Source organism: Typopeltis vanoorti, chromosome 5 (assembly GCF_054136105.1).
Source record: "Typopeltis vanoorti isolate ZY-2024b chromosome 5, IOZ_Tvanoo_1.0, whole genome shotgun sequence".
In the NCBI taxonomy this organism is placed as follows: Eukaryota; Metazoa; Arthropoda; class Arachnida; order Uropygi; family Thelyphonidae; genus Typopeltis; species Typopeltis vanoorti.
Window position 1 is genome coordinate 78,009,979 of NC_143553.1, and position 23,142 is coordinate 78,033,120.

A 23,142-nucleotide genomic window follows, 5' to 3' on the forward strand; every position below is an offset into this window, starting at 1 on the left:
TGAACATTAAAAAAATTATTAATCAAAACCAATACATTTGTATACATATATGATTACTCCTAATATCTGTATAGCAAGAAAATTATTACATCTTAAATACAAAAATTATGAAAAATTAATCTCTCCGGCTTTTGCTTTGGCAAAGTTCTAAATTAATTCATCTATATTGATTATAGATATTATTGCTAGACCAGTGAGTCGTTCCTGAGCCATCGTAGAGCGAGTGTAAGTTTTAATTTCGAGGAACTCCTTTATGAACTTGCTACCGATACTGGCAAAATCTCTGCACTTGAGGTTAAGTATACAAAGAGCAGGGGTGAGGAAGAAATAGAGAAAGGCGAAAAAAATGTAGGATCATCAGAGAGCACCAGGACGGCTTGGCTTATTTCAGTTTTTTTTTTTTTTTATTATTATTAATGAAGGTTTTACTAATTTTTTTCGAAGGTTGTAATTTTGCCCCGAACTATGTAGCAAAATCTGGCGCCCCGAAGTCTTAGTATCCCTAGGCGATTGCCAAGGTTCGCCTAATAATAAAACCGGCCCTGTTTTTCTTGGAATCATTTTGTAAACTGCTATAACTTAGTGTTTAATTCATCAGAAGACACGTTGACATCAATCGCTCAACACATCCATCGTTTGAAAAAAAAAAAGCAGCATGAAGCTCACGTCAAGACTGAAGTTACATAATCTTATTATGCCTATTTCAGACATTGGCAGTCTACCCTACGAACTTCCCTTGGTTGTTGGCAAATCATATCTCATCGCTACGAATATAGACGTTTCTGACGGATTAGCGAATGAAGCTTTGGATCAACTGTCAAATATCGAATTTGAAGAATGTACGTCCAACATTAAACAACTTTGGGTTAAATTTCTAAATGCTCTACAAGTCGGCTCCCTAGCCAAGAAACAAAGGTACGATATGTCCGATCGCATAACACCGGTGATGCCTTATTCTGATTGAACGCTAAATGGAATCACCAGATCAGTGGCAACGTTTTGCTATGGATTGGAAATGCGCAATCTACGCTGCCTCGTCAAATGGAGTTTGAAAAGTTAGCAAGTAATCCATTGAGAACTGTACAAGAATCTTCATTCGAGATTGTCAAAAACGGAAAAGACTTATCCGTTCTTTCTCTTAATTGTCAAAGCTTTCCAGCTGATTCTGAAGATTTCACGGGCGCAGTTACTGAGCATTGCTAGACATAATGCTCTCTGAAATAGCCAAATAAAAACGAGCGGTTGTTGTCTCTAACTTCAATTGTCATGCAAATAAAGTGAGTGTCGATGAGCTGGTCAATAGCGACCAGCTCATCGATATATAATACAATAGGGACAACAGCGACAATAATACACACATTACTCCCAATCTCAATATTATCTACCGACAAATGACGGGAATGTCCGTGGTAATCAGGTCGGTGTGTGAGATATTTACATATGCATTTCTTCAAACCAATCCATTGAAGACATACTGTAGATTTCATTCACTTCTTTCTTATTGTATTGTTTACTGACAGTGCTGAGGTGATGAAAAAATAAATACTGATTCTAAATACAACTTGAACGTTGATTTCTCTGATCCTAATTCGATGGCTCTTGCGAGTTACTAAAAGAGAAGTTCGACCTCACCATGAAGAATAATCCTGCTATGACAAAGAACGGTACTTCTCTAGATGCAGTTTTCCAGAGATTACATTACTCGAAATCTCAAGTCTCATACTTTAGTTACCGCAAATCAATTAGTATCTTTTATTTCTGAATGTGAAAGATTATAAATTAAATAAAAGGACTTTTATTTCTTTATTTCAAAAAAATAAATATAAATAAAGACAATGGCTATAAAACTGTTGAGCAGCATGCACTTCAATCCACAATAGTTAGCGGCATCTGGGCAATAATCTTGTATATTGACACTTATGTATTATTAAGTCAATATTGTATATTGACTGTTATTTAATATTTCTTGTTCCACAATAGCGACATACTGTTGAATCTTTCTTTTGATATCGTACTTCTTGGGTAGGTTTTTTTTTCCTTCTTTTTTATACTTTTTAAGACAGAGAAAGATCTTTCTTCCGATTACCTGGAAATAAAAAATAAATTCGCCATTTGGAAATATTGACACAGAAAAATCCAGCCGAGGCGCGCGCTTTTTCGGCACCCTTTGTGGTTCCTTTCCTCCATTCCCCCCCCCCCCCCTTTCCCTTCTGTCGAAGCCGGGTAGGGATAATCTCCAGCAATCTTACAGTAATGAGTTGAGAAGTAAGCAAGCTGGGGACCCTTCGCGTTAAAATTTATGGGCCCCTAAGTGTTTATATATTAAAATTACAACAAAATAATAAAATATTGTAAGATATATATTTAAGTTGGAGTAAAAAGTTAAATGAAAATTTTCCTCAATTTTCTCTAGCATGCATCAGTTATTTTCGAAGTATTGATGTTATTTAATATTTCTTGTTCCACAATAGCACATACTGTTTAATCTTTTTTCTGACATCGTGCTTCTGACATAGGTAGCTTCTTTTTTTTAAACTTTTTAAGATAGAGAAAGATCTTTCTCCTGATTAATTGGAAATAAAAATAGTAAAAAAAAAAAATGCAAATAATTTCTCCATTTGGAAAAGTTGACGCTCAGCGCAGTGCTCCCTTCAAGATCGGACTCCTGGCAGCCGATGGGTCCGATACCTGCTTGACCCACCTCCGACAGTAATATCATTTTTCAACAAACACCAGCTTAATATTCCTTGGGTCGCTTCTTCTTAAGGTAATGACATTCTCGTCCTCGATATCTCTCAAAGACTTCGCTTGTCGTGAACTGAATGTTATTACCCTAAGAAGAAAAGGCACGGGAAAGATGAAACCACTTATAAATGGAGATTGCGAGCTAGTCATTAAAAATTTACCAGCACATTACTGTCGTACAATATGCTAGAAAATATGGTCACATATCGTTAGACGGGATCAATAAATGTTCCCGTCTAACGGCTAAACAGGCATAATAGTGGACAATGCTCGATATAAGGATGTCTATAAAATTCTGTGGCAACAAACACATTATCTCCATAGACTTTAGCTCACCAAGTGAGCGCACTGCATGCGGACAACAACCAAAGCTGTGGTCAAGGTCGTCCCACACATGTTCCACCGAATTTGTTTGTTGGGCGTGTTAGCAGAGTATTTCGTCATGTGTGCAGACTTCTAGCAAATTTTTCATAATTTGCATGCCACAATATCAGATATTTGTCTTAGGAACTGCTGTTATAAATAAAATATTTATGAACAAAATTTTGTTATGTTAATTTTGTCAAGCAATGTTATATGTAAATACTTTCTTTAATTTTCAGTTAAAGATGTGTCAAAGAAACATTTTTGGTTGTTGGGTGGGAAATTATTGCAGTGAAGCATAGTCTGTTAGACCTAACAGACAATAATTATAGAGGCAAATGTATTTCTTGCATTATTCACATCTGCTAATATCCATCTGAAAAACATCTGACACTGCAATCTTGATCAGAAGTGTGTCCAACAATGCCATGGACACAAAATCAAATCTGAAAGAACTGCTATGTAGCAAAGCATAAATTGGACCCCCCACACATACACACACCACTAAGGTCAACAATGATCTTCATAGCAACACAACATTCGTAAATATATGACTATGAAACTTTCCAAGATATGGAAACTATAATCCTTAGACATCCTCTTAACACATATGGCTGGCCACCAGCACCCAGACAGGATGCCCTTCTACAACTTGAGGCTTTCAGTCTAATCACTTCCATTTTGTGTGTGCATACTGCAATCATTATACCAAGGTTTAATGATCAATTTCATTAAATAATAATAATAAAAGCTTCAACAAGCACTTAAACCCAAACTACTCTGAAAACAACACTTCAGGAAAGAATTAAGTGTTGCTGTTATGCATGGGAAAGTGAAGCATATTTCTTTATACTTTTTTTTCATCTAAATTCACATATTTCAGATGATTTGCATATATATATTATTATTATTGTACGAGCACTTCCATGGAGTCTGAAGACTCATCGTGGGAGACCCAAACAATCAACACAACCATCATAATTCTTCTTGAACCCATCAACTGAGAAAGCACTCACAACTGCCTCTAGCATCCTATTCCACTCATTCACAACTCTCCAAGCAAAAAATCTGGTCCTCACACCTCTACTGACCACACCTTTATTCAACTTCCAGGGATGACCCCTTATTCTGGTCCATCTAGTCAAGTGCTGAAACATTTCCCCTGCATCTATTCTATAAAACCCTTTAAGCAACTTAAATGTCTCTATCTTATCCCCTCTTTTTCTCCAACCAACGAACTTCTGCAATTCACACACCTTCAATCTATCCTCATAGGGCACATTCAACAGGCCACTCGCTTCTGAATCCTCTCCACCAATTTCACATCCCCCAAGAAATCCAGGGTACCAGATCTAGTCGCCTGGGTTTCTTGGTGATGAGGGGGGGTTTAGAGAATTCAGTGGCAAGTGACCAAGATGGTAGCAGGTCTATGGAAGAATGAATCTTACAAGAACAAGTTGAAGATTTGTGGGTTACAGAAACTGGTTAATAGGCAAAAAAGAGGTGATATGAATGAGACATACAAATTACTGAGGGATTTTTACAAGATTAATTCAGTCACAATAATCCAGATATTGGGGTATAGATATAAAGGCCTTATAAAGAGGAATTACAACTTCCTTATCTCTGCTTGTTAATGTGCTCTTCACTAGCCAAGTAATCTTATGTGCTAATATTAGCAGCATGTCCTCTAAACTTTAACTCTCTGTCTACCACCTCTAAATCTCTGGCTTCATCTATTTCCTGGAATATAGTATCATCAATGTGATAAATGGCTTGTAATCTATTTATCCCAAAGTGCATAACTTTACATTTCTTGACATTAAACTGATACCCATTTGCCCATACTGACAGCCTATACATATATATACACTAGGGGTGGGGATACGCTCCCTGGCATCTATGGCACCCAATCCCCCGAGTTCCAAACTGGTAGGCCTGTTCTCCTTGAATTCTGATGACTCAAATTTTGAAGACTCTACACTGTTGCCCCTGAGTTTCAAAACGTGACATAAAAAGGCTTATCATTTTATATATATAGGATAGATATATAACATACTAGGAAAAAAAAAAAAGCTGAGACATTTTTTCAATCATAAAGGTTTGAGCTCGTACTCTCATCAGGCAGTCTGCTTTTATTCATAGCAAGGCACAAAAATGTATTGAAATAACAGATTATCATGTTATTTTTATTATTATTTAAACTACACAAGTATAAGTTTCCATTTCCCTTTTTCATCTCGCTCATAAAAGTCACCATTACATTCATGCTTATATATGGACACATCACGGTCACCACTTGCTCGACATACTTTTTCTTCAGTTGCTTCTTCAGTTTTATAATACATTGGATGATCAAAATTAACTACTGATCTGATCTTATTAGCCACTAATTGCACCTGAACTTTATTTCTGTAGTTCCGTGTATAGCAAATGATGACTCCAACATCTTCATCGACTGCAGCAGGATTATCCTTTCCTGTGGAACATTTTGCTTGCCAAACAGTACCTTTATTCACAATATCCTGTATGCTTATCCAACCTCTATCAAGTTCTGTCAAACCATCTATATCCTCTTCAATTTTGTCCAAAAAAATCATCCACTTTCCAATGGATTTTTTGGCTCGGCTATTAAAACGTTTTTCACTATATGCATACACATAGTCCTCCGTCCCAATTTTACTTGGTGGCAATGTTTTTCCAAGCATATCTGATGTCAAGCCCTTAAATAATAAACTCCATCTCCCTTCTTTATTTCGCTCATAGAGAGTACCATCAGAATCATGCTTGTATAAGGACACATTACGGCTGCCTCTTGCAGAATATTGCCCTTGCTGAGTTGCTTCATCTGTTTTGTAATACATTGCATGTGGAAATTTAACTACTGATCTAATCTTATTAGCCATTGATTGAACATCATTCTTGTTTCTATAGTCTTTTGTATAGCAAACAATAACACCAGTTTCATAGCTGGAAGCATTAGGATTGTCTTTTGCTGTGGAACATTTTGCACTCCAAATACCACCTTCTCTCACAGCACGACTTATTTTTACCCAACCTCTATCAAGTGCTGTCAGACCCTGTGCATCTTCTGCCTCTTGGTCAAGAAAAATCATCCACTTTCCAACAGTTTCTCTGTTTGCTGTATTTAAGCTTTCTTCATTATAAGCATATACCCAGTCTTCAGTTTGAATCTGACTTGGGTATGAAGTACTTTCAGGTGTATGTGCTTGCATCTAAAACAAAACACATGAAAAATAATTACTAATAAGTATTTAAATGTGCTACAGATTTTAGTCACTTCAAAAAATTTTAGCATGGTTATAGATAAAAAAAAGGCATTAGAATAATAACTTACCAACTTATATAATAAAATGAGTGATATCTAACTTGTAAATTACATTACAATATTAAGAAGTATTATAAAGGCATTTGAATAATACTGCAACCAAATTTCATTGCAGTATTATTCAAAAGATATTGTGTGAAGTGAAGGAACAACACACATGTAATATATGATGGAGTGGAGTCTAGGGTGAATGTGAATGGCCAATGGTGTCAAAAGGGTTTATGCTTAGGACAGTGTCTGTTTAATTTGTATGTGATATTGGAAATCACTTGTGTGTGTGTGTAGGGGATGGTATCCAATTTCATTATGTTATCTTATGTTTGGAAGGCAACAATGATGTAAGAGTCCTGCAAGAGGGTTTAATAAAAAATTTTAGTGTGGGGAAAAAAATTGGTACTAATTAATGTTGCAAAATGCAATATTCCACCTTTTAGACTGAAGAGATTACAGGTATGTATAACATTAATGAGACTGCTGCAAAACAGAGTCAAGGTTCAGGAAATATTTTACAAAAGTGAGCAAAGGAACAGAGAAACACTGGGATGAAATAAAAAAAAAAAGGTACGACAACAAACAGTGATAAAGCAGTAACTGTCCCTCTTTAGAAAACTTGACATGACAACAGTAGCATTCTTTGCTCAGATTTGGTTGCCTAAGTCTCATGGGAATGATGAAGTTGATGAAAATAATTCAGAGAACATATAGTGAAGATGGCAACAGGTCTGTGGAACTTGTTATGAAGTCGAGTGTGCCAATTACAAAATTTAGCTAACAGGCAGAAAACAAGGGATATGATAGAAACATTAATTTCTAAAGAAATTTTGAAGAATAAACAGAAAAAAAAATAGTATATAACAGGAGGGCAGAGAACAGGAGCCAATCCTCAGAAACTGAATGGATGTGAAGAAGAGACTTTGTTTTGTATGGAGAAGAAAAGGTGTGAGAAATATTTTTCCCTGCCTCTAAAAACAAGTGAAATGATTTTCAGAGGGAAGATATGAGCACACCTAAGTGAATGATTGAGCATTGTGCAATCACAGAAGGGAATTTTTTAAAAGGAGATATGCTTATTAAAATAAATAAATAAATAAATGATGTTGGATTTAATATTCACTTAATTTATATAATTTGCATCGCTGAAATGAAGCCTTTGGCTTCATTTCGGCGATACATAATTATATAAATTAAGTGGATATTAAATCCAACATCATTTCAAAGCCGAATACAGAAACTAGGAAAGTTTTGTGCGAAAATTGACCAGAGTTTGCAGGAATACACCGCTGAAATACTACAAGTTGTCCTAGCTGAACCTAATAGGAAAAGCATGAATGCTAAAAGCACCCATATATTGCCTTCTATTGGTCCATTTTGATAGGTTTCACTAGTCTGACAGCTGTTTCAAACTCATTGGTTTTTGTCAGAGACTAGGCAGAAACCTAAGAGAGCAAAAACTCTCAGTACTAGGGAACATGAAGCGTCAGAAAGATGTATTTTCCGTAAGCGAACTCTCAGTCAGTGCGTCAAGTATTTACTAAAATAAAGAGCTGAAGGCTTTGTTTCAGTGATGCAAATTATATAAATTAAGTGGATATTAAATCCAACATCATTTCAAAGCCGAATACAGAAACTATACAGGTATAGATATATATAATGGACAAGCTAGAATAGAAAGGAATAGAGATATAATGGATGATATAACTAAAACAATGGAATTATTATTTCCCATATGTCAAAGTCAATGACATCTTCAAGGAACAATATGTAGGTAATATAAGCCATCTAGTGGTCTTAATTGGATGGTACTGGCCTTTAAGTCAATGATCTGTGTATGTCTTTCACACGCATCAAACACAGTTTCATGTATTCAAAATTTAATGGGATTGCTTTTTTAAGACAGATCCATGCATCAGACGCTTTTTCTTTCTTTTTTTTATTATTTATTTTTTAACAGCAGGTTCCACACTCCTACAGCCATAGTGGCAATACTGGAATTACTGGTACTGGAATATGCAATTCTACATAGCTCCCAAGTACAATTCTTTGTTCTCTACCACACTGAAAATTTCTTCTACAGTACTGAGAATATCCAGTTCTCATACATCCTGTTTGCCCATGTTCCACTTAGATACCTTTGACTTATGCAAAGCTGGATTTCTCCTGAAATCTCAGCCCCTGATTTGGATTAAATGTGAACTCTTGGCTACTTAATTTGACCAGGCATTCTGAACATCTATATAAACCTCCCATCTGACTATGCAATGATAATGAATTCTCCATTTGACCACATGATCAGATATATATCTTTCTAACAAATATGAACAGCCAACATCCCAGTATTTTCCCTTCCTAAGATGGCTTCAATACAACATCTCATAGATTCTTGGTATTCATTGTTTACTGAAATTGACACCATACCTACACCCAACCGTTACATCACATCACCACTCTCCTCTATCCAATAGCATTACATCATAAACACTGGTTAACAGAGCAAAACAGATTTGCTCTGATATTAATGTCTTCACCACTGAATTTAACATCACATACAGCTCCCAACAGGAGAAAAAAAATAAAAATAAATACATCACCCACCACAATTTCCCTCCCTCCTGAAAAATGACTAAATCAAATCTTCTGTAAACAGTCTGGTAACTACATTCAGATTACAAAAAAAATTTAATCTCCCACATTATCACCTATGATCCCTGAATTTACTTGGTGGCTACCAAGTATTCTGCAAATGTAATCTCTTCTATGGCTAAAGCAGTAGAAACAGCCAATTTCCAAGTTACTGAACGCAAACTATGCCCCTGTGGCCCTGAGTACTTTTTAGTACTCCGGGCCACAGGACATATGTGAACATAAGTTCTTGAAAAAGTTCTAAACATGGAACTTCAAGCCACTTCAGGTCTCCAATGAGCAGGTTAGTGGTCTCACACATGACAATGAAATTCATCTCCTACCTAATAAAGACAATCACAAACATTGATGCCCAGAATGGAATTCTAAAGCCTATTAGTTGGAGAGTGAATATGCTAATCACCTGGCCAACTAACTTGCAAAACTCCTGCAGACTTTGCAGAATATGCCTTGGATCTGCCTGAGAATATGCTGAAAGAAGGCCAACTTACTTTACAGTAGCAAATAAAAGTATAAAAGTTTTCCTTGAATCCATCTCTATCCAAAAACAATCCTTAATAAATTCATATGCATAAAATTGCCTCAAATTTGAGAAATGTCTATCATCAGGCTATCAGTGCTGAAAAATCGAGCCATTATGTAGTGAAATATAGGACATTAGGAATTGCTTTGCTTCTTTCAGTGCACTCAAGCACTGACCCACAGTGTTTGAGTGCATTGAAACTTGAGTTCACATTTATTGCTTGAAAATACAAATTTGATTTTGGTGAAATATAAGAAATAATATACATTATCACCTCCCTAAAAATACCATTATGGGCATGCACAAACTTATCCAGTGATGCAGATGTACTGTAATGCCAAGATAAAAGCTCAGAACAAATAAAATGCATAAGGTCATATATGTTACATATAAACAATTAACTGGTATTTAGACTAAATAACAATTTTTTTTTTTTCAATCATCATCACATCTTCATATTAGTGATAATAGGACTTTAGGAATTGCTTTGTTTCTTTCAGTGCTTGAGTGTACTGAAAGAAACATGTTATCCTTCTGAGTTCTCTGGTATAATGATATTAGTCATGCAATCCAGATGAAAAAAAGATAAAGCAAAAGAACTAAATATCTTGGTTAGCACAAATGATTTGAGAGGTAAGAAGTCTTCTAAGAAAGAGGATGCAAAGGAGTTGTTAGAGGAAGCAAAACTCAAGAGCAAGAAGGTGAAGATTTTAAGTCTCCTGCCATGTTATGATAGAGACAAACTGAGGAGGACGACAGTGGCAGCAAAAGAATCAACACATAAATTGTGCAGAAGGAACAATGTAGGATTTGTGGTATCTGTTTGATGAAAAGAAGAATTTGTATAATGCAGATAGACTGCATCTAAATGGTTTTGGTGTTAGGTGTCTAGAGAAAGCTTTGTTCACTGAACATGCTGAAATGCAAATTCAGCTTTTGTGAAGGCACTCATGAGGTGAGTGAATATGAGAAAGTGCAGAATCTAATATCTCAAGCAAAAATATTGAATAGGGTAATCAATCTGAGAAGTAATGGTAGGCAGGAGCCTAAAATGATGTTGCAATTTTTATATACTAATGCCAAAAGTATCTCGAACAATAGGGAGGAGTTTTGCATTGATTAATGCAACCTCGCCAAAAGAAATAGGCATTAGTGAGATTTGGCTAACAGGAGATGATGTAGTGACAGGGATTTTTTATTTTTTTTTTAAAGTTGAGCCCATACACGAGAGGTTGGTTGATCAACCTATAGTATATTAGTACTATGTATGGGTAAAGGGATAGAATGTGAAGAGTTTAGCATTTTCAGGGAAGATAGAGAAGAAAATGGCGGGAGGGACGAGGGGAGTGGTACAACTGATGATGTTGGATGAATTGCAGACAAAAAGAATAGGAGATGGGGGGAGGGTGGCTATTCATTTGAAGAAATCTGGTGTGAGATTAAGACCAATAAGACAAAATATACAGTTGGTTGTTGCAATAGATCAGGGAGTTCCACAGATGATTTGGAAGTCATGCATCACCAAATTAATTCAATCAGTACAGGTCGAGTGATTATTATGAAGGACTTCAACTATGGAGATATAGACTAGAAGGAAGAAAGATCACATGGCAGAAAGGAAACTGAATTTATACACCTGCTGAGGGATATTGTTTAAGGCAACATGATTGAGGGGAATAGAAGTGGGAGAGTATTGGATCTGGTCATAGGATCAGAAGAGCTATCCATAAACAAGGTGACAACGTCGTCTCCAATGGGTGAAAATGATCATGCAGTCTTGACTTGGGAGATTGTAAAACATGAGGAATTTTATAACAAGAAAGGGTATACTTGGAACTACAAGGCAGGTGATTATGACAAGCTTAGGAGGAAGCTTAATTTTATGCTATAGCATAAAACAATGAAAGGGAAGGATGTTAGTAAGTGCATAGGAGTCAGTTACATTCATCTAGAGGAAGCAATTTTAAATTGTATACATAAGGTAAGGAGGGTTAATCAAGTAGGAGTTAGATGGATGAGTAATATCATTAAGCATAAGCTGCAGAAGAACATGCTATGGAGGGTATATAAGGAGAAAGGTGATCAGCAAACTCATGAACAGTACAAAGAGCTCAGGCAAGAAAGGTTACCATCATGGCAAGGAAAACAAAATCAGATTACAAGAAGAATCGCACCAAGTAGGCCAAAGGAAATTGCAAAGAGTTTTTTCGTTATGTGGCAAGTAAGAGGAAGAATAACTATGGAAGATTAACCTCAATGAGTGATGATGGTCACAAGGTGACAGAAGCAGATAAAATAGTTGAGTTACTGAGTGACCACTTTGGTATATCATCCAAGTGAGGTTACTGTGGTAACTCATGTGACAGACACTGATGTAGGAATAGAGGTGGATGTGGAGGTATTCAGGATGTTGCATAATGGCCTGGTTGGCCGAGCGGTTAGCGTATCTGCTCTCCAATCAAAAGGCTGCGGGTTCGAATCCCGCTATGGGCATGGATGTTTGTGGTTGTCTGTGGAAATACTAGTAGTGGTGGGAGGCAGTAGATGGTGTTGGTGTAGTTGCAGTTGGTGAAGACAGAGTTGTAGAGTAGGTGTCCTCCCTCGATGAGTCTTTCGACTCCCTGGAGGTGTCACGTAATAATAATAATAACCTCAATGTAAATGCAGTGGTGGGATTAGAAGGGATATAAGTGAGAGTTTTGCAAGAATGTGCAAGCAAACAGCAATGTCCTCCCTCCTAGGCTCTTTAATTCAAGTCTCAACTCTAGTCAAGTTCCAAGGGAGTGGAAAGAGGGCAAAATAATTACCTTGCATAAGGGAACAGCAGCAAATTACAGACCAATCAGTAACTCAGATGTGGTGGTAAAAGTACAGGAAAAATTGGTCACAAAGAGAATTGAATAATTGGTGGATAAAACTATGATACTGTACAAAGGGCAACATGGCTTTGTGAATGGTCAGTCATGCCTTAGTAAGTTACTAAGGTATGACCGTTTATAATAAAAACAGCTGAATCAGAAAAGGAAATGGCTATACAATGATTCTGCTAGATTTTGAAAAGGCATTTGACAGAATACCACATACAACTCTGTTATGCAAATTAGAACAAATGGGGATGGATATAACACTGATTATGTGGATAAGAGAGTGGCTGCTGGATAGATATCAAAAAGTGGTATATGCAGGAGTAGAATCAAGGCGAAAACAGGTGACTAGTGGTGTGGCCAAGGTTCAGTGCTAGGACCCCTACTATTTAATTTGTACATAAATGATATAGGAACAATCTGAAAGGGACATTGTTGTTTGCTGATGTGAAATTAGGTAGCATACTAATTTCACATCAGCAAATTAGGTAGCATACTAATTTTAATCAAGGCAATGTGGAGAGCTTGAAGGACAATTTAAATAGGCTTTCAGTTTGGGCAAAAGTTAATGGGTATCAGTTTAATGAAGAGAAATAAAAAGTTATTCATTTTGGGATAAACACATTACAAGCTGGTACCACAATGATGAAAATGTACTCCAGGAAATATATAAAGCTAGGGATTTGGAGGTCATGGTAGAAAGAGATTTGTAGTTTAGAGGTCATATTGCTAAGATAGCTCATAAGATTACTTGGTTATTGAAGAACACACTAACATGCAGAAATAAGGAAGTTATTCCTCTTTCATAATTCCACATCTGGATTACTGTGCTCAGATCTAGTCTCCTCGGTTTCTTGGGAATGAGGAAGCAGTGGAGAAGATTGAGAGAGATATGGATTGCTGAAGTTGGTTGATAGAAGAAAAAGAGGGGATATGATAGAAACATATAAGTTGCTAGAAGAGTTTTATAGGATTGGTGCAGGGGAATTTTCTTGTTACAGAGCCAGAAGTGGTCATCCCTGGAAGTTTGAATAAAAGCATGATTAGTAGAGATGTGAGGACTAGATTTTTTGCTTGAAAAGTTGTGATTGAGTGGAATGGGTTGCCAGAGAGTCAGTTGCGGGTGTTTTGTATGATAATCGGTTCAAGAAGATATATGATAGATTGTGTGGATAGTTTGAGCCTCCCGCAATGAGTCTTTGGACTATATGGAGGTGCCCGTACAATAATAATAACTTGAGAAATGTAAAAAGCATCATCTTCAAATTTTAGTCATCTCAGGGTGTTTTTTTTTTCTCCCATTCCCCTTCTAGGTTTTGGTGTGCTTCAGCTCAATAGAATAATTTCATTGGGTTGAAATGGCTTTAAATTTGGAACAGACATCCTTTACCTTCTTCTGATGTTTGAAGGAAAAGATTTTGTTTATAAATATATTACAGGTGAACCTCAAGGCTACTTCTTGTTTTAATATATATATATCTCCATTCCCCAGTGAATTTTCTATAGATGAGAAAGACTTGAAAGTTGGTTTAATAGTTATCTTAAATAATGTTTGTGCCTGTTAAAGACCAGACACAAGTTTTCACAAAACTTAAGAAAGTTTTGTAAAATGCAAAATGCAGCTAAGGGAATGTCTTTTTGAACCAAAGCATTGCTGTAATTACGTTTTTTTATCATTATTTTATTTATATAATGTGCATCCATTTTAACTCATAAAATTTATTTCAACTTTCTAACTGTATTATAATTAAACACACACAATATATATTGTACTGTCATAGTAACCTGAACACCACTTGGAAGTACATATCAGGAAATGTTTGATAACAGTATATACTGGCTATTTCCCTAAGCAATTATAAACAAAACAAAACACTAAATTATAAACAAAATTGGATAGAACATGTAAACTGAATGGCCAACACCCAATATCCTAAACCAATAATAAAATATAAACTAATTAGAAAGAGAAGGCCAAGTACACCTCAAAAAAGGATATTAGATGGATAATGAGACCGAAACCAATATTGTCTATATCCATAATTAGCATTATGATGATTCCCCTATTTAATTGAAAATTGTTTCATGTACCAAAAATTTTGGAATCCTAAAGCACTAAATGTTAATTCGTTTATTATTATCAAGAGACTTATCATTGGAGGTCCCACTCTCACATGCACAGCTCATCATATCGTGACTGAAATACATTCACTCATCGCACTCTCAGGCAATACATTCCAATCACCCACCACTCTCTCTCCATGCAAAAAATCTACTCCTAACCCCCTTTGCTCACACCCACCTTATTCAGCTTTCAGAGATGGCCTCTCATCATCCCCATCTCCAGATATTCTATAGAAACTCTCATCTCTTGCTAAAATCTGTAATTTGCATTCTCTTAATTTGTCCTCATATTCCACATTCCAGAGACCAGGAACCAACTTAGTCAACTGCTTCTGAACTCTCTCCCCAACATCTCCTCATCCTTCTGAAAACCTGGCAACAAAATCTGTGCACAGTAATCCATATGCAGCCAAGTCAAAGTCTTGCACAATGGAATCAAACATCTACTCTACACATCAATATTCTCCACATCATTCTCATAATTTGCTATGTTGTCCCACAAATTTAGCAAAACATCTACGAAATTAAATCTGTATCTACTATCATCCCCAGATCTTTCATCTCATTCACCTCCTCAAAAATAATGCCACCAATCCTATCCTTTTACTCTGCATCCCATCTTTGCTTCCCAAATTTTAAAACCGTACATTTTGGAACATTAACCTGACATCCCACAATTTTGCATCATCTGCAAACAACTGTATATCACGACTTAAGCTCTTTTCAATGTTATTTATATTATTATTTGACACCTCCAGGAACTCCAAAGACTCATCGAGGGAGGGTACCTACTCTACAACTCTGTCTCAACCCACCAACTGAACGCAACTACAACAACGCCATCTACCGCTACTGGTATTTCCATAGACAACACAAACATCCATGCCCACAGCGGGATTCGAACACGCAGCCTTTTGGCTGGATACGCTAACCACTCGGCCAGCCAGGCTGGCCATTAGAGAACGATGGCTCCAAAACAGAATCCTGAGGCATGCCACTAGTAGCTTTCCTCTTCTGGAATATCACTCTCCTATACACAACCACCTGATACCTTTCAAACAGCCAATCTCCAATCCAGTGCACTAATCTAATATCCAATCCCATCTCCATTTAACTAGTAGTTTGTCATGTGTCTATCGAAAACTTTTGCAAAATACAAATATAGAACTGTTATACTGTAAATGCATTCAATGTATTCGTCACCTTATAATAATACGCAAGTTAATTCTGGAATTCAGTAATCTAAACAGAAATCAAGATTTGCAAAATCCATTTGAAAATTCAACATTTCCCATTATTTAATCAGGTATTTCATTAAAGTAAAAGTAGTTACTTCTTACGCTTTAACATGGAAAGAAAACTAACCGAATTTCAGAATATTGAAATCCGCCGATCCTGTAGAAGTGTTAACTGCAATAACTATTATTATTACTACTATTATGAACAATCATAAACATTTGTAATAAAATAAATGCCGACGGCTAGAACAGAAAAAAGTTTATTCACCTGGAAAAGGGGAAAGCTAAATGTTTTGCATTGAAAATACAATCTTCTAAATATATTTTTGAAATGGCCGCAAACTGAATCACAGCCCTATAAACAAACAGTTTGCAAACTCACTTGAGCAATATGGAAACGTCATTTACACAAGTGGCGTTTTTTTACTTGTGAGCGCATGCGTATATTCAAGAATGAAGGGAAGACATGATTCTCAAAAGTGGACTCTGATATTTTCGCTTTACCTCTGAACTTTAGAAATGAGAGGAGAACTAACTGAAGATTTCATGTCTGGTTTTATTTTTTTTTTAGTATATATGTATGTATATATTTATAATCTATTAACTATAGACAGACTTTCATACGTAAATCAATAAATAAATAAATAATACTGAAATATATATATATATTTATTTATATTTATATATATATATATATATATATATATATATATATATATATATGTGTGTGTGTGTATTTATGTATTTTTATGTATTTATATATATATATATATGTATTTATATATGTATGTTTATATATATATATATATGTATTTATATATGTATGTTTATATATATATATATATATATATATGTATTTATATATGTATGTTTATATATATGTATTTATATATATGTATTTATATATATGTATTTATATATGTATGTTTATATATATATATATATGTATGTTTATATATATATATATATATATATATATATGTTTATATATATATATATATATATATGTTTAGATATATATATATATATATATGTATTTATATATATATGTTTACATATATATATATGTATTTATATATATATGTTTAGATATATATATATGTATTTATATATATATGTTTAGATATATATATATGTATTTATATATATATGTTTAGATATATATATATGTATTTATATATATATGTTTAGATATATATATATGTATTTATATATATGTTTAGATATATATATATGTATTTATTTTTATGTTTAGATATATATATATGTATTTATATATATATGTTTAGATATATATATATGTATTTATATATGTATGTTTAGATATATATATATGTATTTATATATGTATGTTTAGATATATATATATGTATTTATATATGTATGTTTAGATATATATATATATGTATTTATATATGTATGTTTAGATATATATATATGTATTTATATATGTATGTTTAGATATATATATATGTATTTATATATGTATGTTTAGATATATATATATGTATTTATATATGTATGTTTAGATATATATATATGTATTTATATATATATGTTTAGATATATATATACATATATGTATGTATTTATATTACTATTATTATTATTACGGGCAACTCCAGGGAGTCATTAGACTCATCGAGGGAGGCCCCAAATCATATTCATCACAACTATACGACATTCATACAGTATCTATCATACCTCGCCTTAAACTCATTCACTGTCACAGCATCCACCACAGACTCAGGGAGGGCGTTCCACTCAATAACTACTCTAAAAGTAAAGAACCCAGCTCTAACACCTTTACTAACCACACTTTTGCCCAGTTTCCATGGATGTCCCCTAGTCCTCCCACAACCAGCCCTGTTCTCAAAAATATCTTCTGAATTAATTTTATAGAAACCCTTCACTAATTTGAATGTCTCAATCATATCTCCCCTCCTCCGCCTATCAACCAATTTTTGCAACCCACAAATCCTCAACCTGTTCTCATAAGGTTCATTCCACAGACCTGCTATCATCTTGGTCACTCGCCTCTGGATCCTCTCCACCTCCTCCCAATCAAGAAGAAACCTAGGTGACCAAATCTGAGCACAGTAATCGAGATGAGGTCTTATCAAGGCTCGGTACAGAGGTACAATAACCTGCTTGTCTCTGCTTGTCAACGTATTCTTCAGCAACCAAGTGATTTGATGAGATGATTTGGCCACTTTTGTAATGTGTCCCCTAAATTTCAATTCCTTATGCACCAACACTCCTAAATCTCGTGCCTCATCAATTTCCTGGAGCACAGTTCCACCAATGCAGTAAACTGCCGCCAATCTTTTCACCCCAAAATGCATAAACTTACATTTTGCCACATTAAATTGACATCCATTCTCCTTAGCCCAGACCTCCAATCTATCCAAATCATCCTGCAAAATTTTGACGTCATCTGCATTCACTATTGCCCTACCCAACTTCGCATCATCTGCAAACAAATGAACTGTTCCTCTCAGATCCTTTCCTATATCATTTATGAACAAATTAAACAGCAGTGGTCCAAGAACAGATCCTTGTGGCACACCACTAGTCACAGGCCGTCTTGTGGACTCTACTCCTGAGTAAACCACTCTCTGATATCTCTCCGTCAACCACCCTCCTATCCATCTCACCAACCCTATGTCTATCCCCATATGCTGCAATTTACTGATTAGAATTCCATGTGGTATCCTGTCAAAGGCCTTAGCAAGGTCCAGTAGAATCACTGTAAACCCATTACCCTTATCCAGTTCAGCTGTCTCTGTGTTATAATACGTGAGCAAGTTACTGAGGCATGACCTACCCTTCACAAAACCATGCTGTCCCCGATACAGTATCCCATTTTCTTCTATCCAATCTTGTATTTTACTCTTGACTATTTTCTCTAAGACCTTGATAATGATTCCTGTTATGCTGATTGGCCGGTAATTTTCAACAGCAGCCTTGGAACCACCTTTGTGCAGCGGAACTATTTTCCCCTCTTTCCACCCCCTTGGGACTGACCCAGTCCTGAGGCTCAAATTAAACAAAATGGTCAAGGGCACTGACAATTCTTTAGCCGCTTCACGTACGACACGAGCTGGTATACCATCCAATCCCACAGATGTATTGACATTGAGGTTCTGTAATAGACCAGTTACCTCTACTTCATTCATCACAATTCCAGTATAAACTGTTCGTTCTTCCATTCCTGCAAAGTCACCACCTAGATGATATACTCTTGCAAAGTGCTCTCTCAGTAATTCCACAATATCGACTAATTCGGTTACCTCCCTACCCTCAGCATTTTTTAAGATCATTCTACCATGAGCATTTTTCCTTTTTACTTGCAACATATTGAAGAAACTGTTTGCTTTCGTAATGTGCTTTTGTTTTTCTTACCGCCCTTGTTACCATCCTGGCCTGAGCTTTATACTGTTCCTGCACCTGATGGTCACCCTTCTCCTTAAATTCCCTCCACAATTGTTTCTTTTTTTGCAGCTCAAGCTTAATAGTGTTATTCATCCATTTAACCCCTACTTGATTTATTATTCGGACTCTTGGTATACAGTTAACCATTGCCTCCTGCAAACAGTTCTTAACCACTTCCCATGCACTATTAACATCCAGCCCTTGCAGTTTTACATGCCATGGCATTGAGCCAAACACACACCTAAGCTTGTCATTCTTTCCAGCCCGGTAATTCCACATGTACCCTGTCTTAATTGTAAATTCGACTCCTTTAGCCACCTCCCAAGTCATGACCTTATGGTCACTCTCACCAATTGTTGGCAACATGGTCATGTTTGTTACAGCCACATTCTCAGTTGCAATTACTAGGTCCAGCACTCTCTGCCCCCTGGTATTTTCCACTACATGTTGCCGTAGATAGTTGTCCCTTAATAACCGCATAAAATCCAATTCCTTCCTCCCATGTGCCCTCTCCTCTTTCCAGTCAATGTTACAATAATTGAAATCACCCATAATAATTACCCTCCTTCCACTCATTTCTTCTATTTGCTTATGCATACTATCCCCACCATCTATTCCATCACCTGGTCTATAGCAGCACCGAATTGTATATTTTGTTCTGCTAGATTCTATCTCACACCAAACAGCCTCAAATGTGCTTTTTTCCCCATCCTGCAGTTCAACTTCTATACTCCTTGGCTGAAGCTCATCAGCTATCATCAATAACACTCCTCCCCCCTTTTTATTCACCCTGTCACTCCTGAACACGCTATACCCGTTGCATTCAATCCCACTAGCTTTATCATCTTTTATCAGCCATGTTTCACTAATACCAACAACCTGTGGCCTGGAAGTGCCAACCATGGCCAAAAACTCTTCCTTCTTGTTCCTAATATTCCTAGCATTAGTGTACATGAATCGCAGAAGCCCATTTGTCCCATTCTGATTTGTTGTCCGTCGTACTCGCTCGGGCATAATATACTCATTCATACACTTAACTGCCTCCCTAAAGTCTGCATATCTACTCCCCCCCCTCTTAATAAATCTAGTTTCCCTGAGTCTGTACATCCACTTCCACATCATTCATCAACACTTTTACAAGTCTCTGTACACCAACTCCATTCAAATGTAACCCATCCATCTTATATAAGTCCTTTCGCCCATCGAACTCATTCCACACATCCACAAATTCCACACCACTCTCCATGCATAACCCACGCATAAAGTCATTGGCAATTATGACCCTCCTTCTAAACACTTTACTGTCATACCGCGGTAAGATACTCACCATCCTAACTCTCTCACTCTTCTCTTTTGCTACCTCAAATAACTCCCTCACATCCTCTATCATTTCTATTTTGTCTTCTTTCAAATCATTCATTCCTGCCACGATTATCATCTCTTTCACCCTCTATTTTTGCAGTCGAATAGATTTTCGCTGACGGCCTTTATGTTCGCACCCGGCTGGTACGACTTCGTTAAACTCTCAATTATTACACCTCTTAATAGCGAATCCCCATACAGCACTCGCTCCTTCATTTTATTGATGTTTACGAATTCTATTATTTGCCGTCACAGACTTCCGCCGGTTATTTGTCGTTACGTTCAACACACATTTTTCCATACGCTCCAGTTGTCTTTTAGCTCTGTGTATCGCACCATTCAAACAGGCAATTTCGCTACTCGCATTAATCTCACCATTTTCATTATCGATCAAATCATCCATTCTTTCTGTATTTCTACCTTCAAATATTAAAATATTAAAACAAATATTAAAACATTATATATATGTGTTTATATATATATATATATATATATATATATATATATATATATATATATATATATATATATATATATATATATATATATATGCTTAGATATATATGTTAAAGATACCAAGCTATTTTAAACTTGGTTTTACTCCATTTACCAAGTAAGCAAACAGACAAATAAATCAAGTTTGCACCTGCACGTATTGCAAGTCTAGCTGACATTCAAAGTAGTACAAGTCAAGGCAACTCATGGTAAAGGTAGAAAAGCTCTGATCACTATTCTTAATTTTTACCCTTAATGCACAGCCCATCTTCCTTCTTGTTCCTAATATTCCTAGCATTAGTGTACTAATGCTAGGAAGGTGGCGCTAGTGTCCTTGGTAAATGTGGCGGTCGAGTTTAGCTAGTCTAGAAAACGTGTTTTTAAAGTTAAATATAGTGTGGCTTTTTGTCACAAATTATGCTGCAATTGTGCATCGGTTAGAAACAAGTGTCCTTCAGTGGTATTATTGTTTAGAACTGTGTTGTATATATTGTGTTTTCACTGCCGTTTGTTTCACTATAACAACGTGTAAAGATGGCGTCCAACAAGAAACGTACATCAGCGGCTCGCAGGACTTCTACTACTACACGAAAGGCTGGCTCAGCGTTAGATTTTTCGCAATGGATGCAGTGCGGAAACTGCTACATGTATGCACCGAAAAATGTGAAGGATCTGTGGTCGGTCTGGAAAAATGAGAAGAAAGAAAATGTCGACGTATGTGAGAAGTGTCGGGATAGGCTGGAGCGCTTAGGAATGGAAGCAGACATCGGGACCGTAGCGGAAGAACTTCGGCGGGAGTTTATGAAAATGAAAAATGACCTTCATCTTCTTCATGAGGAAGTGGAAGTGATCGGTAAGGAGATTCTGGAAGTTAAAGCTGAGTTTAATGTGTTAAACAGAGAAATTAGGACTATAGAGATTACTTTAGCTGAAGTAACTAGAACAGGATTACATATGGGTGAGTCTTTGAATGATTCAGTAATAAATAGTATGGGAGTGATTGGGAGTCAACATAATAAAACCACAAGTGGCCTAGAAGAAATGAGATGTAGTGAGAGTGGGGGGGTAAGTAATAGAGAGTTGAGTAATGAAGCTGGGAGAGTCATGCTGAATAGTGTAGAGAATGAGTCCATGAGTGTGGACTTGAATGAAGTTAAGAGTGGTAAAATATATGGTGATTCTATGATTAAAGGTATGGAGAGTGGTATGCATGAGGAGTGCTGGGCTGATGGGACAATAGAAAGAGTGGCTTTAGCGATAAAGAGAGGGCATGAAACAGACAAGATGATAGTTATGGTGGGTACGAATGACCTGAGAGGTAGTATAAATCGGGTAGGAAAAGATTTAAGAACATTATTAGATATTGTGAAGAGGAAAAGTGTCAATGGGAGAATAGTGTGTGCGTGCTGCCTCGTTTTGACAATTACGAGTTAAGTAGACGAGCAATGATAATGAATGATATGATTGCAAGAATGTGCAGAAAAAGAGGTCTGGAGTTTGTTGATGTTTGGAGTGTGTTTGAAGGAAAAAGGCAGTTGTATGCTAGAGATGGACTGCATCTTAACATGGAAGGACATAAGCGATTGAAGGAGTTATTGTTTTCTGAACAGGTTGAAGTTATTGGGCAGGGAAACTAATATTGAAAAGGTTGAGTGTAAGAGAGAGAAACTTTAGCACTGATTGTGTATTTATTGATCCTTATAGGCAGAATAAATTGCAGAAGAGAGGGGATAAAAATCGGCATAGGACTACGGTAGTTAGTGACTTATATATCAGTTCTAAAGCCGGTACAAGATCTAGAGGGAATCTGCAATTTTTGTATACCAATGCTAGAAGCATTCGAAATAAGAGAGAAGAATTTTTGGCATTAGTCAAAAAAAAGGAAATGGAGTTCATACATCTTCTACGAGATAATTACTTGAAACAGCACGTAACTGAAGGGACACGTGGTGTGAGAGTGTTGGACCTGGTTATTGGTTCAGAGGTTATATGCATAAGTAAGGT

The 23,142-nt window shown here is 36.0% G+C and overlaps 1 protein-coding gene across 1 annotated transcript; it reads right to left on the bottom strand.

Annotated features, from left to right (window-relative positions):
• Positions 1-5,228: 5,228 nt before the first annotated feature.
• LOC150106559 (uncharacterized) lies at positions 5,229-16,233 on the bottom strand. Its single transcript, XM_090392529.1, has 2 exons — positions 16,115-16,233; positions 5,229-6,344 (listed from the first exon to the last, which is right to left on the bottom strand). Exon 2 carries the CDS (start codon positions 6,342-6,344, stop codon positions 5,313-5,315), a length of 1,032 nt encoding a protein of 343 aa, XP_090248655.1. The 5' UTR covers positions 16,115-16,233; the 3' UTR covers positions 5,229-5,312.
• Positions 16,234-23,142: the final 6,909 nt, after the last annotated feature.

Bases quoted from the DNA above. Each gene is read 5' to 3' on its own strand.
- LOC150106559 (XM_090392529.1), bottom strand. From the start codon at position 6,344: ATGCAAGCACATACACCTGAAAGTACTTCATACCCAAGTCAGATTCAA.